Source organism: Adiantum capillus-veneris, chromosome 2 (genome assembly GCF_014529385.1).
Source record: "Adiantum capillus-veneris isolate H3 chromosome 2, ASM1452938v2, whole genome shotgun sequence".
NCBI classification, from domain to species: domain Eukaryota; kingdom Viridiplantae; phylum Streptophyta; class Polypodiopsida; order Polypodiales; family Pteridaceae; genus Adiantum; species Adiantum capillus-veneris.
This window is the reverse complement of record NC_140932.1, coordinates 59275432-59293427: the sequence shown is the minus strand read 5'-3', so window position 1 is coordinate 59293427 and position 17996 is coordinate 59275432. Positions and strand designations below refer to the sequence as shown.

General features: G+C 42.6%; 2 protein-coding genes across 2 annotated transcripts; both read right to left on the bottom strand.

The window, feature by feature from the left end:
- Positions 1 to 14255: 14255 nt before the first annotated feature.
- On the bottom strand, positions 14256 to 16181 carry LOC147462858 (drimenol cyclase drtB-like). Its single transcript, XM_086485769.1, has 2 exons — positions 15719 to 16181; positions 14256 to 15642 (listed from the first exon to the last, which is right to left on the bottom strand). Exons 1-2 carry the CDS (start codon positions 16179 to 16181, stop codon positions 14783 to 14785), a joined length of 1323 nt encoding a protein of 440 aa, XP_086341895.1. The 3' UTR covers positions 14256 to 14782.
- A 78-nt stretch (positions 16182 to 16259) lies between these two features.
- Positions 16260 to 17303, bottom strand: LOC147462857 (uncharacterized). Its single transcript, XM_086485777.1, has one exon. The coding sequence runs from the start codon at positions 16677 to 16679 to the stop codon at positions 16260 to 16262; it is 420 nt and encodes a 139-aa protein (XP_086341903.1). The 5' UTR covers positions 16680 to 17303.
- Positions 17304 to 17996: the final 693 nt, after the last annotated feature.

The following is a 17996-nucleotide window of genomic DNA, read 5'->3' as shown; positions in this document are numbered from 1 at the left end:
TCGCCCAATGTGGGCTACGTCCACGGGAAAGCAGCCACTCAATGGCTGTAGTACTTCAAAACAAGAAGTAGTTTACAAAGGGATTATACCCTTAATAGAGCTCCCGCCTTGCTTCACTCTCACCACCTCACACTCACCTTGTTGCATCAACTTCACACTATGAAATGTGTGTAGAAATGGCCTTCTTTTATAGGCCAAAAGGGCTACCCTCTCTCATGAGAGGCAGCCATGTGTAGCCGCCCTTGTGTAGATAAATCCAAATCGGACCCTCCAATCCGCCCATGTGTGGCCGCCCTTGAGAAGACAAGTCCTCTTTTGAATTCACCCACCGGCCACCGGCCATTGACTACTGGCCACCGGCCAACCGACGGTTGTTTTCCGACCACTTTCCGGCCGCCGTCCGGCCATAATATTCCGGCGAGGGAAAAAAATTTATGGGGGCTTCCGCCCCCGAGGCCCCTAAAGTTGCCCCTGATTTTTGGCCGTGAAAATTTTGGTTTCGGATGAGTGATTTTCCTTCACGCACGATGGCTTCTCCTCATAATGGGGGCCTTACAAATGTGCGCTTTTACCACAAAAAATTACAAGGGTAAATCAGACTCCATACTTAACAATCTCCCACTTGCAAGAATGCTTAGAGAAAGGAGGCTAAGGGAGCCTCTTTGGGTGGACCCTACATTTCGTAATAGCTTAGCTAATGGAGACGCCACAAAGATGGCTTAGCCGGAGGATGAGGAGATCGGCCCGGAGGGGGACTCCCAACTGCTCCTCTCTTGGTTCCGCCTGTTTGGCACCCCTCCACTCACTTTTTTCGCACGGAGCAGCCATCCTACCTCACTCTATTTGGAGAGGAAATTGATGCCCCAAAATCTTGCAATGCTTCTTAGGTGGGAGTCGGGCTCGTGGGGCAGGGGAGGCCCCATTGTGGCAACAGAGAGCCACATTCAAAGGGGAGAATTCCCTCAATGGCTTAATGCTGTGTTGTCTTTTGGTTTGGCTTCGGAGATGTACTACGGATTGTGTGGTCTATTGAGGCATATGAGGCTATGCTTGAGGATGGGTTGGTTGGTGTTGGATCGTAGCTTGAAGATGGAGGTGGCACTACTAGATGTGGATGTGGTGGTGGACACACAACCTTGCTAAAATGAGCAAGGTTGTTTTGTGTGGAGGGTACATCACATGAATTTCCATAGAGTCATCAAAGATGTACTGCACATTGTGTGTGTGTGTGTGTGTGTGTGTGTGTGTGTGAGAGAGAGAGAGAGAGAGAGAGAGGCTTTTCGCATGCAAACAGAGGGTCTGGACTCTGTAATCTTTGTTTATTGCATGCATGATGAGAGAGGGGGAGGGACTAATAAAAGTTGGGAACAAAATATTAATGGATTTTATTAAGATTCTCTCTTTTAAGAAACACGACGAGACAAGCATGCAACAGTTGATGCAACACTAACTTCTTGCCTACAGTGGACCTTCGATATTGTCTTTTGGGATCTTAGTAGATTCCTCATAAAAGCTAAATAAAATTCAACAGGATACTGATAGTGAAGAAATGAGTGACTTACAGAAGCTCTTGGTTGTGTGTGTTTTGATAAAGTGCCTCTTATTAACTCGCTCGATTTTATCATTGCTCGAAAAAGTTCGCTCGGAGTTTGGGATTCCTTGGCATTTGGGCATGCAATAATGAAAGACTAAAGACAAAAGTTCATGTCATTCATAGGTTGTTTACCACTAGAATGGTAACAGGATACTCTTATGTCCTTGGACACTTTTGTGTCCTGTTAAGTGACCATTTTGCTTGAATTATTTGAAGAGTATGAAAATGAATTTCTATGTGCTATATATCCACAAAGTTGCCGTATGAGCTAGAAAAAACTTAGCATTTTTTTTGGAGTATCGATCTCACCATTAACCTTACTCTTGCACAACATTTTTGAACCTAAACTGTGTGAAAAAACGGGTCCTGTTTTTGGCTTTTTTTCAATTTTTGGAAACTATACCACTCTAAACTTCATGTTTGTGAGGTTTAGATGGCTAGAGGTTAGGCCTTCATAGTTCTCAACATTTTTGATTCTTTTAAGAAGAGCTAAGTGTTAAAATTGAAAGTTATGACCAATTTACAAGAATTGCATAATCTTGTTTTTTGGCCAAAATTAGCACTTTTATGATTTTTTTGGTGGCTTTCTTGATATCCAAATTCAATTTTGATTGTGTAAGTGTAATGTATAACATAAAGCTAATCTTTATTGAGTTTTGGGGGACCTAATATGCTATATATCATAGTATATGATGATGGTTGAGTTTTTTGATTGCTGAAGAATACGATACATTTTAGAGTAGCAAGTATAACTTTCTGAATATTGCTAGTTTCTTAGGCCAATTGTGTGTATTTTTTAGGTAGTGACCATATCTAATCATAGACTAAAAACTTGGCTAGATATTGAGTAGTTTCTATGGGATTCTAGAGGTCATAATGCTAAACCCATTTTTTTCATGTTTGTTATATTTAGCACTTTATCATTGCCTCCAAGGTTCCAATTGTAAGAGATCCATAATCCTTTTGACATGCTCCATGGCTCCTTTTGAATCCAGAGGCCCAAAGGGAACTAAGAAAACATGTATATACTATCTGTATTGAGCGCAACCATATGTTTTGGTCACCAACCCATTGAAGTTAACGGGGAATTTTATCTCATGTCCTACAAAAATCTCCACTCTTATTTATATGCAATCAATCGTAAGAAATTGCTGTTTTGGGCAAAATGCACTGGTCCATCAACTTTGGAGGCTTGTAGTGACCAAGGGATGAGAAAAATTACAAGTTTCTCATTTTTTCCATATGTAGTAGTTATTGAACTATAAGGTCATGAAAGGATTTTTCAAATTGAGTGGATCTACTATGGTTTTGGAATTTTTTCCCAAAACCTTGAAAGGACACTTTTATGTCCTATTAAGTTACCATTCTAGTGTTAATCAGTTTGAAGAAGTGAAACTATATCATACTCCTAGGAAACAAAATGAAGATACAGATTTACTTGCACAACAAGCAGTTACATGTGTTGAGAAAGAAGTGCAGGTCATCATGGTGGCAGTAGCTGTCAAGCAACCAAAATACCAACAATTGGAGTAAGTGGTTCTCATTGTGAGCTACATTCTGGAAGGGAGTTTCCACAAGATTTCACAAAAGCTCAAAAGAGGAGGCTCATGAAGAAGGCAAGTTCATATCTCTTCCTAGAAGGCTCCCTATCAAAGAGGGAAGCATCAAGTGTGCAAAAGAGTACCAACTATCGATGAAATTCCATCCATTCTAAAAGGTTTTCATGAAGAGGCATGTGGTGGTCATTTTTTGCAAGAGTTAGTTCTGTGAAGAAGATTTTTCTTGTGGGGTATGTTTGGCCAAGCTTGCATCTTTAATCATGAGTTTGTGGTAGATGCATTTATGTCAAATCTTCTCAAAACATAATTTGATGTGTAAAATTTGAAGTTATTATTACATGATCCAATAACTCTAGGACGCAAGGTTGGGGTTGGCATGGTATTCTTGTAGCCTCATTCTCCCTCTCAAGTAGCGTTGGGGGGATCTCAAGGAGGATTTAAAGACTTTCTTCTGGGCTCCACAATATCTGGAGCAATTGAAGGAGGATTTAAAGACTCGTTTCTTGGCTCCACAATGTTTGGGCCAATTGAAGGAGGATTTAAAGACTCGTTTCTTGGATCCACAATAAGCAATTGAAGGAGGTTTTGAAGACTTACTTCTTAGCTCCAGAATAGCTGAAACAATTGAAGTAGGATCTTTTCTTGCTTCCTTACATGCATCTATGATCAATTACAACAAGCAAATCGTCGAACATTGCTGTAAAAGCTGTCACAACTTGAATAAAAATATAAGGTTGGTGCATGGCCCAAGGAAAATAGTGCTTGCAAATGGAACCTTTGAAAAGTGGGGCATTGATTCTATGGGTCCTCTTCCTAGAACAAAAAATGGTAAACTCTACATTCTAGTTGTTGTAGATTACATGACTATGTGGGTAGAGGCTCAAAGTGTCGCAAGGGTAAATGGGAAAATAGTGAGAAGGTTGGTCTACACTAATATTTGTTGTAGATTTGACACACCTGTGGAGATTGTTTGTGATAATGGTCCAGGGTTCAAGAAGGGTGTAGTCACAAAATTTTGTGAAGAGCTTCACATTCTACATCATCATAGCACACCCTACTACCCACAATCAGATGGTTTGGTAGAAAAGGCTAATAGTGTCATTGCAGGCATCATTAGAAAGATGGTGCAAAACACGACAAATTTGTGGGATGACTTCTTGAATGGTGCCTTGTGGGCATATCGAACCACATACATGGAGGCAAAAGAGTTTATACCATTTCACTTGGTGTATGGTAAAGAGGCTTTGCATCCATTTGAGCTCAACATTCCAACAATGCGACTTCATAGCAAAGTAGCACAAGATAATCAAGAAGCATGGATGGATTGACTTCTTACCTTAGTAGAGCTTGAGTGGAAAAGAGAAGCACCTTATGAGTGCTACAAGAGAAAAGTTATACAAGCAAAAGAAAAGCTCAACAAGAAACTGAAGGACAAAGGCATCAAGAAAGGAAATCTGGTGCTAAGGTATGACAATCGACTTGATAATTGTTTCGATGCCAAGTTTGAGACTAGATGGAAGGGACCATACATTGTCAAAAAGGCTTTTTATTCAAGTTATTACCATCTCATGGACTTGAATGGTAAAGAGCACTCTAGGAAGGTAAACAGGTATCGGCTAAAGCCCTACTTGGGTCGCCTTCTACCAAAGGATCTACGAAAGAATTGTCAAAGATCTACTATCTCCTAGAAGTTTTGTTGCATGATGCATGTGTGTAACTCAAGTCAAAGTGACAAGGAGCTACACAATGAAAATCTTGTCAAGATATCAAGAATCACAGAGGACTTAGAACCACTCTCTTTGAAAAATATGCCTCATGAAGTTACATGAATGTACCATCATCCTGGTGGAGGGCTAATAATAGCCATTTTTCAGGTCTCCATAATTTCCACAGTGATCTACCTCGCCCTACCAAAATCGCCTAAACATTGTGGCTATCCCTACCTTTTCATTGTACATAGGTGTGTGTGAGTTAGGGGACTTTTCCCATATCTCCTTAAAAACCATCACTTAGCTAGTCACTGGGCTAGTTGAACCGAAAAAATAAATAAAAATAAAATCCAAAGTATATTATGGCCCTTTTGTGTATAAGTATCTCATTGTAATATAGGGCCTAGATAAAGGGATTTTTGGTTATAATGATTTAAGTATTTATTTGAATATATCTGTTAGGTGTGTGTTATTTACCTAAGTATGGTATGTACATTTACTCACCATTATCATGATCTTTCTTAACATATATTCTATAAAAATTCATTTCATGCAGACTTCTCTTATTTTTGGTGTGAGGTTGTCCTTGAGCTGATTCAATAATGTATTTTGCTCTTGGAAAAAAGATTCTGACTTTGCCAGCTAAGTATTTGCAATATTTAGCTAGATAAGTAGCCGTTGTATTGTAGAAGCTGAATCTTATAAAGAGGTTGTTGCGTCGTTAAACTGTTGCTCTTGCTATTGATTCTTTGTTTGGAGAGCTTCTATGTCCATTGCGGACCTTGCAATTAATTTGGCCAGTTCCGTTTCTTCAAGTTTCATGTCTTCTTTGTATGATTCATTACAAGTGTTTGCCGTTTTGAGCCTTTCATTTGAATGTCGTAGTCGCTGATACAAATTGTGTAGTTGTTGGTGGAGAGCATATATATTGGCTCATTTTGTCCACGACATCTGGCTCATACTCGACGTATTCCTCTATGTCCTCCAGACTTTCCAAGTTTCTTGAGTGGCTTGCTTCAAGTTGACCCACTGATGTGTCAAGAGCCTCGGTTGTGAGTAGTTCATCTAGCTGATTTGTTTGTGTGTTGTGCTCCTGGAAACTCAATTGGCTATGAAGTGTTGATTCTTGATGCCTCATGAAATTTGTGTTGGAATTAGGGTTGCAGAAAAACACACACAGCTTGGAGAAGACGAAGGAAGCTCAAGGCACACAATAGAGAGTGTGTTATTTAGTGTGCAATGGAAAGATAGATAGCCCTAGAGTGATGGGCGTATATACAATGCACGGGGGAAAAAACCTCCTAAAGAGGAAAAAAATGCCCCGGCGGTCCTAGTGTGTTCACACACATCACTACCACATGTATATGGTAACAAATCCCCCCTGGAGTGATGCGGTGAACGAGAGCTGGCACATGAGTAAAGGGAAGTGCCATGCCCTGAGGACAGGATCAGTCCACAAAGGGGAGTAAGCCCAAAGCTTTGCGGAAAGCTTCAAGATTCTCACGAGACAATGCCTTTGTGAAAATATCTGCAAGGTTGTCCTGTGTTGGCACATAAGCCAAGCTGATCTCTCCTGCTGAGAGCCTCTCCCTGACATAGTGGTAATGCACCTCAATGTGCTTTGTGCGAGCATGAAAAACTGGGTTCCTCGCAACTGCCAATGCTCTCTGATTGTCAGTGTAGATAGTGTTGGCAGTGTCCTGTCCAACACCCAAATCAGCCATAAGGCGTCTGAGCCATACACACTCAACCGTAGCTGTGAAGACTGCCCTGTACTCAGCCTCACAACTCAAAGTGGACACAGTAGGTTGCTTCTTTCTCAACCATGATATACATGAACTGCCAATCATTAAACAAAAACCACTTGTGGACACTCGCGTGTCAAAGCAACCAGCCCAATCTGAGTCCGAAAAAGCATGTAAGTCTGGCGGCAATGATCCCCCCTTGGGATAAAACAAGCCAAGATGTAAAGTGCCACTAAGGTAGCAGAAATTCCTCTTGACAGCCTGCCAATGCTTAGACCCTGGGCTATGCATAAATCTGCTGACCTGTAAAACTGCAAACTGAATATCCGGCCTCATGTTGCATACATAAATGAGGCAACCAACAGCAGTTTGGTAAAGAGTGACATCATCAGGATCACCAGCATCATGTAGACTCAACTTCAAACCTGTTTTCATGGGAGTGGCAATAGGTTTGAAATCCTCAAGTCCAAACTTACATAGCAATGTCTCTATGTAACTTTTCTGACACAAGGCAATACCACCATCACACTGCTAAAATTGTATACCCAAATAATGATGCAACAGCCCCAAATCTTTCATCTTCAAAGTAGCATTCAAATCAGCCTTAAATTCAACAATATGTCTCTCATTTGGTCCAGTGATCAACAAATCATCAACATAAAGAACCACAATGAGAAGTACATCACCCTCACACTTTACATACAATGTGCCTTCTGTTGGACTATAACAAAAGCCTTGTTTGACCAAATGAGTGTCAGCTTTCTCATACCAAGCACGAGGAGATTGCTTCAACCCATACAAAGCCTTGTTACATTTGCAAACTTTGTCCTCTTGTCCTTTTATGACAAAACCGCAAGGCTGCGTTACATAAACTTCCTCAAATATGTCACCATTCAAGAAAGCAGTAACAATGTCTGATTAATGTACATCCCAACCAAAATGAACTTCCAATGCACATAGAAAACGTACAGTAGTCATACGACTAGTGGGAGCAAAAATCTCTTCATAATCTATGCCTTTTTGCTGTGCATAACCCTTTGCAACAAGTCGAGCCTTATGGCGATCGATCTCACCATCCGGCTTGCGTTTCAACTTGTAAACCCACTTCGTACCAATGGCCTTTTTGCCAGGAGGCAAATCACATAAAGTCCATGTGTCATTTTCTATAAGTGCATCATATTCTGATTGCATGGCAACCATCCAATTTTCTGAATTCTGTGCTTCATCAAAAGATAGAGGCTCCTCAACATCATGTAAACTAGACATAGCCAAAGCATAACAATCTGATGCATAAGATGCATGGTGAGAGCCTGAACGAGTACGACTAGAAAAAGTTGAATCCAATTTACTATCACGCAAAGTGTGCACCAGCCATTTTGGCATACCTCTAGCCTGCTCATTTTCAGCCCTTTCCTCATCAAGTACATCATGTACATCTGCATCAGTAATAGGCTGATCTAAAACATTTTCAGAAACCCCCATAGGCTGTACACTTGCCTCATTGGAGCTTACATTCGTATTTCCACCACTGAAAAGAGGAAACAAAGTGTCATAAATGTCCTATGAGCTTACATTACTGTCTCTGGTACATGACAGCAAGGGTTGAACAGAATCTTCCACAAACACTACATCCCGTGAAACTAGAATACGTAAAAACACGCATGTGCTCAATAGAAGGCTTTCTATCATGCCATGCTTCATATGGAGTAATAGACTGCAAAGCTTTCTTAGGACACCTGTTAAGTACATAAGTGGCACACATGATGGCCTCAAGCCAAAAAGAATGCGGTAAAGCTTGACTTTTGACCATACATTGTGCCATTTCCGTCAGTGACCTGTTTTCCCTCTCAGCAACACCATTTTGCTGAGGTGTATAAGGCACTGTACATTGGTGTTTTATCCCACGACTAGCCAGAAATTCATTAAATTCATGAGACATATACTCCCCCCCTCAATCAGAACGGAGGGTGCCCATAGTACATTTCGAGATATTTTCAGCCATAGCCAGAAATTGTTTGAAGCACATAAAAACTTCGGACTTCGCTTAAAGAGGAAATACCCATGCATGCCTGGAGTAATCATCAATGAAAGTCACGAAGTACAGGTAATTGCCCAAGGACGGAGTTTGCATGGGCCCACAAACATCACTATGCACAAGCTCCAACCTGCATGTGGCCCGAATTGAACCATCCTTTGGAAATTTAGAACGCTGCATCTTACGAAAAATACAACCTTCACAAACATGTTTGACAAGTGCTTCAAGAGGCGTCAAAGAAGCAACCATATCAGATTTCTGCAAACGCAGCAAACTGGCAAAATTCAGATGACCAAAACGTGCATGCCAAAGTTTTGCATCTGAAATAGCCCTTGAATCTGCAACATCATTTGCAAAGTTTTGTCCACATTTGCAAAGTGAGCTTATACAGCCCACGGCACAAAAGCCCAGATGCAACAATCTCATCACTAAAACTGAGATCATGAACTGTACATCTGTCATCCACAAATTTGACTACAAGTCCAAGTCTAGCAAGTGCGGATACAGACAAGAGATTCTTCTTGATCCCAGGTACATAAAGTGCATTAACAATTGTGAAGGAACTGCCATTAGCAGCAGTGAGCACAATCTTTCCAACTCCCTAAACTAGATAAGAGGCGTTGTTGGCACAGGTGACTGAATTCCCATGAGGGACAGACTCGAGAGAGGTAAACAATTCACGATGTGAGGTAATGTGCTTTGTAGCACCACCGTCAAAATACCACACATGTGAATCTGCAGCAACTGACAAGCATGCATCATGGACAGCAGGATTGTTAGTGCACTCTACGCTCAACGCCCATTCTGCATCAACATCAGCAACACAGTCTCCTTTCACAGAAGACTCAATAATGGCTGCATTTGTAGTGGAACCAGCATTTGCAGTGGAACCACCCTCTTTCTTCTTAGCGTCTTTGGCCTTCAACTTAGGACACGACTTGATCAAGTGATCATTGGCTTCACAATAATGGCAACGCATCTTCTTTTTGCCCTTATCACTAGAATTGCCAGACGAAGTGCTGCCAGCAGAAGCATTAGGAACATATTTTTTTCCACTCGCAGCAGAATCATAAGAAGTGGCTGCATTACTGTTACCACCCTTTCTTTGAGAAGCAATAAAAGCCTGTTCAACTGCACGTTGCCTAGTCCTGTTTTTTCTGGAAAGTGACTCTTGCAACAGCAATGTGCATAATGCATCAAACTTGACAACTTCATGATTTCCTTGGGTCATAAGTCTCCAAGTACTAGCAAAAGTCTGGTAGGAATCTGGTAAGGCATCAAGATCAGTCTACACAAGGGAACTATCTGAAATGACTTCACCTGCAGAAATAAGCTGCTCATTGATATCCTTGACACTAGCAAGGAAAGTGTCCATATCATCTTCCTCATGCATAATCTTCGACTCCAGCTCTTTACATAGCAAAGCAATTTTAGCCTCATTGCGGCTTGCATAAAGACCTGCTAAAATATCCCAAGCCTGTTTTGCAGATTTTGCTGAACGGATGTGAGGAACAATGGTGCGCTTCACAGACAACGCAATCAATGCATGAGCTTGCGCATCCTTAACATCCCAACGAGCTTGTTCTGTCATAGGCAAAACAACTCTAACAGCTGCAATCCTTGCAACAAGACCTGCAACATCCTCAACATCGCCTACATCCTCAGAACCAGAACGTACATCAATGCCCTGCACAATGTTCCAGACACCCTTTGACACAAGAACATGTTGCATCATATAAGCCCACATAGGGTAGTTGTCCCCATCCAACCTGTCCTCAGCTTCAAACATCTTGAACACATCTGTGTTGTTGTTGTCAGCCATGGTAAATGCTGCACCTGATGTGAAAACTGCCTGAAAATAGGAGAAACGGATCAGGAACAACCTGTGCTATATAGCACAAACCGTAGAAGACTATAAGGCACCTGTTATGCAGAAAACGGCACTGACAGAAATTCTGCACAAAATGACGAAATAGCCTTTAGTGGAAATAGAGGCCGAAATGAGCCCAAATCAAAATTCTGAGCCCAAATCAAAATGCAAACGCTCGCCAAAGCTCACTGAAATCGAAGAAAGTGAGCAGGCGTGTGCTCGAGCAGCTGGCGGCTAAGCCCGGGAGGACGTGACCTGCTCTGATACCAATTGTTGGAATTAGGGTTGCAGAGAAACACACACAGCGTGGAGAAGACGAAGGAAGCTCAAGGCACACAATAGAGAGTGCGTTACTTAGTGTGCAATGGAAAGATAGATAGCCCTAGAGTGATGGGCGTATATACAATGCACGGGGGAAAAAACCTCCTAAAGAGGGAAAAAATGCCCCGGCGGTCCTAGTGTGTTCACACACATCACTACCACATGTATATGGTAACAATTTGGTCTCACTTGACATGCTAAAATTCAGTTCTGGCCACTATTAGTCTCTTTGGTGCGGTAAAGTATATTGGAAAGTATTTATGTATGAAATAAGTGTACGAGTGTGATGTAGGCTTTGTGATGGGTAGGGGGATCATGCTAATGTGATCATGCCAATGCTTCTAACCTAGAAGATTATCTTTGGTGCGCCTGAGTTATAGTTTACAATTTACTATAACTTAGGCCCTAGTCTTAGCCTATAGCTTAGGCCCCCTATAGCTCTTCTGGTCGGCAATGTGATAATCCAAATGCTTCTAAACTCAATTATAAACTTACCACTCATGGCTAGAGTGAGTAAGAGCTCATAGATGGTGCATACGAGAGCGTGCAAGGTTATCAAAGTCCACAACCCAAAGCTCTCTCTCTAAAGGCTAGAATGAGAATGAAAGGGAAAATGGCCTAAGGTACTATACACGCCTGGACTTTTCTGACACCACTCGTCCAATACCTACCCAATGAGCTTAGTAGTCCTCATAGTGTACTCTCTGATCGAAATTTTGTGAAGACTGACATCCATGGATCTTTCTGTCGCAATTTGTTCTAGATGATTAGTGAGTCGAAATGGTCGTCGAGTTTTTTAGTCGTAATTTTTTTAAAAATTGGCCTTTCCATTGTGGTGTTTTAAATTGGAATCCAATTCTGACATTCTTGCTTACTTATTTTATTTATTTTGGATATTATTATCTTTTATTAGCAAAAATTGAAGAAAATTAACCAAATTACTCAAATTTTCATAGAGAACAGATATGCATCTGGTAAGTTATTGTCTACCCCTTTAGGTGCTTCCCTAATGGTTAGTGGTGATAGATGATCTGCTCTTTGGTGTGTTGTGCCTTTTTTTATTACACCTGTGAAGTCAAAGTTGAGTAGTCCTTCTTGCATTACACGGTTTATTCACCAAATACAATAAGGCTTGATGGTCGACAAAAAAGACAAACTTGTTAGCTAGCAAGTAGTATCATAACTTCTTGACTGAATACAGCATACCAAAACCTTCCCTTGCAGTTATTGTATAGCTCTTTTTTGATAGATTTAATTATTGACTAGCATAGGAGATAGGAAAATCCATGGTTCCTTCTCCTAGGTGAGCTAAGATGCATCCAATAGAAAAAATTGAAGCATCGACATGCAGATGGAACACATTGTTCTAGTCTAGAGCTTTCAGTATTGGTGTTGTGGTCAAAGCTTACTCAAGCCTTTGGAATGATTCCTCACGTTTGTCAGTCCATTCAAATTGAGTGATAAGGCTATATATGGGCTTAGTAATTACTGCATATATGTAGATAAATCTACGATACTAACCACAATGTACCATAAATGCATGAACTTCTTTGACTGATGTTGACCTAGCCATTTCGGTGATCACTACCACCTTCTTCAGGTTTGTGGCTATACCATTTTTTGACACAATATGTCCAAGAATTTTGCCTTGTCTAACCATAAAAACACATTTTTCAGGATTTAAGCAAATCCTACATAGACGGAATTTCTCAAAGGCACGTCGTAAATGTTCAAAGTGACTTTGTCAATTTGTGGAGTTCACACAAAGATCGTCCATGTACACTTCCAAGACATTCCATAGAAATTCCTTAAAAGCATGGCTCATCAGCCTTTGAAATGTTGTTGGTACATTGGTCAAACCAAAAGGCATAATTCAGTAAGCAAAAATCCCCCATTCTCTGGCGAAAGTTTTTTTATGTTGATCTTTGGGATCTATAGTTAGTTGGTTGTATCCAGAGAAGCCATCCAAAAACATATAAGCTTCTTTACCAGCTACTCATTCTAACACATGATCTATGATGGAAAGAGGATAGTTATCTTGTATAGTGACGACGCTCACCTTAGTAGAGGTTTACACACACTCTAAGTTTTCAATTCTTTTAGGCACTTCAACAATTGGTGATAACCAATCATGTGTTCTATTTCATAGATGAACTCGGCCTCTTTGAGTTTCTCAATCTCTTCCTTGATTTTTTAGTATGTCTCATTAGAGGTGTATGGTCTTTGTCTACTCGGCTTAGCATCAGCTCCCAATAGGGATAGTATGCTGGCATATGCAGGATCCACCCCTTCAAGATCTTTGTAAGACCATACAAAGACATCTCTATATTACTTTAACTTTCTAATGAGAATCTCTTCTTCTTCTTGCGAGATAGATCCATAGCTATGTATGCGGGTTTTGGCTCTTCTCCAGGTTCTAAAAGGTCAATTTGCTTGGCGTTCTTACACCCCTCATAAGATTTTCCCAGTTCGTTTGATTTTCGCAAGGGTTGCTCAACAATGATCCTGCAATCTTGCAAAGTGTACTTTTTATAATCATATGGAACATTGATTTCTTCTGGTTTGTCACTATTCGGTTCCATCTCTGTGGTCCACACTTTTGTCAAGGTCCATTTCATTTCTTTGTATTTTTCTTTATGCTTCCTTTCTCTCTCTCTCTCTCTCTCTCTCTCTCTCTCACACACACACACACACACACACACACACACACACACACACACACACACACACTCAAGAGAGGAGCTTCACAACATTGATGGAGACTACAACAGAGGACTCGAGGCATACTATCTCGACATCCAAAGTATAGATGAGGATGGATTCATCACCCATTGTATCTCTCTCTTGTATTCGGCACCCATTGTATCAGTGATGACACATACCCTACATAGTTCCAGCTAGTAACACTTCAAGATTCAATTTAGTATCTTTTTTTCTAGTCAGACATGCTATCAGATTTACTAGTTTGTAACAGATTGGTCTCATGGGTCATTTTGACCATTTGAAGATGTTAATATATCATTTCATTTCATTTCTGTATGTGTGTTTGTGTGTGTGTGTGTGTGTGTGTGTGTGTGTGTGTGTGTGTGTGTGGCAGCCCTCCTTCGGAAGAGGGAGATGCTGAAGGGGAAGAGAGAGACGTGTGGCACGGGTGGCGCGGAGAAGCATCAATGCCCCGTCGAAAGGGGTAGAAGGGGACGGATGGCACACGCTTCATTGTTGCTTGCTGCCATGTCTGTGAAATGTTGCCTGAGCAAAAATCGCCCCCACGACAAGTTTGGAGAGATAATAGTCATGGCTATTGAAAAATCGCTCCCGCAAACAGATTGATGGAGAGAATAATAGTCATCGCTATTGAAAAATGATATTTACTTCTATAGAGGTTTAGTCGCCATGTATGCTAAATGTAGGTATTTTTGAAAGCACGAGTTGTTTTATGAGAATTCCTTTCTTGAAAATTTGACTGCAGGATATACAATATGGAAAGGGTTGGGGAGAAATGGGCTATTTATAGCCAATGTAGAGCAAAAGATTGAATGTAGGTGTAGCTGCTCATTGGCATAGGTCCGAAAGTACAAAAGCTTTTTTGTAGCAAGGACGCCCAAGAGGGAAAGAGGCAGTAAACGAGTGAGGGTTTGTCTCAACAACATTGTGTTGTTTTCAACAAGTACAGTGAGAGGGTTTCAAGTGTACAATATACTCAACAAGAGCAGCAAAGGGCCATCAAGCAATATCTAGAAAGCATGAAGCAAGGTGGTTTGTCCCATGTTTTACACTATCCATGAAATAAAGTTATATGCATATAGGATCACATTACTTGCATCTATTTGCTCCCTCTGTCTTAGAAATGTTCTAGAAATGTTCTTTGGGATTGAAATTTCTCTTCCTTCGACTCTCGCGACCCACTAGTGCTTAAAATACAGCATTTTTGTGGCCCATTCCAACCTGATCACAATAATAGAGCGGCTTGCGAGTAAGCGGTGGTAAGGCCCTCGTTTCCGATCCAGCTCTGTAGGTTGCTTCCATTGCGATAGTATGCATGGCAATCCCACCACCCATCCTTCCTCCGCAGCCCCAAAAGCTCTTCCCGCTCTGTCTGGCTCGCTTCTTGTAGCCCAGTCAGCCTGCATGCCCGCATGCACATGGCCAACGCAAGGGCATCGCCACCGCTCCTCCTCCACGTGCCTGCTGCTCTGTGCTCTTGCAGCCGAGCTACCAATAGCCCTCTCATCCCGCTCCTCGTAAAGTGCTCCTTGAACCCATGCACAAGCCTTGCCACATGCAGCAGAAAGGCTTCCCCTATACAGTAATATAGCGTTCCATCTTTATATGCTCTGTGCAGGAGCACGCTTTGCACAAACCTCTCGCTCACCTCCACCTCTTTCCCCCTATCCGCAAGATGGAAGAGGTAGACTGCATTTGTGACCACCACGGGGTCTATCCGTGGCCGCTCAGGGTCGAAGTATACTTGCAAAACACCATCGTCTCTGCTCACATACTCCAGCATCTTGTCCAGCACTTTGTGGATTGTTTCCATGCTCACCTTGCCGAACTTGTACAATACTGACAGCCCAATGGATGTGGTGTCGAGGTCGTCTGGCAGCCCGATCATACCCACAGAGGATTTCGTTTTATTTATGAAGCATATCAGTCCATTAGCAGGAGGTGATTGCATTGGTAAGAACAAGGGGTCATTGAGGACTTCTGCAATTAAAAACTGTGCGAAATTGTCCCATATCCGCACTCCTTCAGAGGTGAGAGAGAGAAGCTGGTATGCACTTCTGGTTGGATGTGAAGGCTCTTGGTGATCTGCAGTAATTGCATGGTTAATAACACTTTGATGCAGGGGCTACACTCAAGCAACGAAAAGAAAGAATTTAAATACCAAGTGTTCTAGGAGGACTCTCAGCGCTGTGATGATTGGCATTATCTGACATGCTTTTTTCTGTTAAAAGTGATGGGTTAGAATCTTGAGGGCATGTATTTTCAGAAAATTTCTTGTTATGAAGATGCTGCTGGCTCATGACGTTGCTGGGCGAATTGCAAGAGTTAATTATATGGACGTAAATTGCTGTGGTGAAACTTGCACATAAAGTGTTTACAGCTCCCACTTGTGGCGTACTGTGTGGTTGAGGAATTAGTGGGGTAAGAGCCTCTAGATTGGCCAATTCTTCTAAGTTGATGCGTCTTGCAAAAGGATTGATGCGGGCAATGAGTTGATGTGGCTGGATAAGAGCAGCATGCATGCCAACAGATCGGGCTGCAACGATGCTCTGCATGTCACAGGCATCCAAATACATACAGTGATGCGCATGGCGGATGCCCGCCTTTTGCAAGGCGACTTGCATGAATTGCTGAGAGGTCTTACCGACGCCTTCTTCACCAGAGATAATTATAGTGTCGAACCGGGCAAAGGCAGTCGGGAGTCAGCTCTGCAGCATGCACATCTCCTCACGGGTAGCATTGGTCGTGCAAACAAGCTTTAGATTGAGCTGGTCTCGCAAATTGTCCAGCAGCTTTGCCATATCAGGCAGCTCTCGCAAACTATACGGGCTCCGAGCATGTGACATTGAGGTTGCAATTGTTTTTGCCAGTGCACAATCATCTATATTGGCCATCGATGTTTTCACGAAGGGTAGCTCAGCCAGAGCCACAGCAGCCTCCTCTAAGGTGGGAATGTGGCCACGCTCATATCTCTGCCAGATGCCACTCAGTAGCATGCGTCTCATGAGCTTTGGAGGGATGGGTGGGACAGGGCTGCCATATTGCGGTGGATATTCATCATGTGCAGGTAGCAGCACCAGACCCAAAGGGTCCAACAACACAAACTCCAAATGAGGACTCATTGACAAAATCTAGTGCAGCTAGCTGGAGCTTGTAGAGGAGGAATGTGGCTCAAAGAGAGAAGGGACCCGAGAGAGAGAGAGAGAGAGAGAGAGAGAGAGAGAGAAGCACATAGAGGGGTGCAAGCAAGATGAAACAAGAAGACGATAGGAACTGAATGCTATGTATTGATCTACAGGCGTGTAGTTATATACATGAGCTAGGGCAATTACAAGGCCACATGATGTTTATTGGGTTGCGGGCCGTTGTGCCAACTAGGATGATGCTTATGTGATGATGTGGACTATTTTTCCCACATGCCCTTGTACGACACATCGTCCATACAGATGCATGTGTAGCCTAAGCTCATAATGAGAGATGCAATCTATTGTATGCTCATACCGTCAAAATCGGGGGTCGGCGGGCTGCAAACTACAGTTGCACATCCACCTGCCGTTATTCAGCAGAATTTCCGAGCACACCGTGGGATCAACACGTCAGCACAAAGTCACAAAGACTCCAGGCCAATGTAGCGACTCCTCAGCGGAGAGAGTTGCCATTCCTGCAGTCACTAGTGCAGAGCCTGACACCTCAGCAACGGGAATCTGCTCACAGACCGACAAGTTAGTAGCATTTTACGTTGGCCCATCGACACCCCCGATATTTGACGGTGTAGGGAATGGTCCTTCAGTGACCATTCCCACGAAATAATTGTGACCGCAAGGCGAGCGGCAGGGTTGTGACCGCATGACGAGCGACGGGGAGGCCACGAGCCATGGCGAGAGCAATCCCCATTACTCGCCATGCGGTCACAATTATTTCGTGGGAATGGTCACTGAAGGACCATTCCCGGCCGGTCGTCAAGGGTCATGGGAGAGGGGGACCTGCACTCACAACCTTCCTGTACATTAGAAATTGCTTGACAGTGCTAACGTGCACAGCTTGCATAGATTCAGGGGTTGAGGTGGCGGCTGCTCAACGATAGTGTGGAAGCCAGATTACACGTGCTGAGCTGAGCTGTCAAGTTGTGAAGGCATTAGCTGAGGTGTCACTCATCCGAAAACTCAACCTCCTCATTCCGCGCAGTAATTGCAACTACATAGAGGGTTGTGATCAGCAGTCCCCCTCCCCACGACCTTGACGATCGGGAATGGTCTATGAGTGATCATTCCTTCCACTGCTCCCGCCATGGCTCCCAGCTTCTTCCCGTAATCGCCTTGCGGTCACAATGATTATGGGGAATGGTCACTGACGAGCCATTCCCTACACCTTCTCAATCTCTTCCGAGACAAAGATGAGCTCACACCACATTTTCCTATGCAAATTCTTTGCACTTCTAC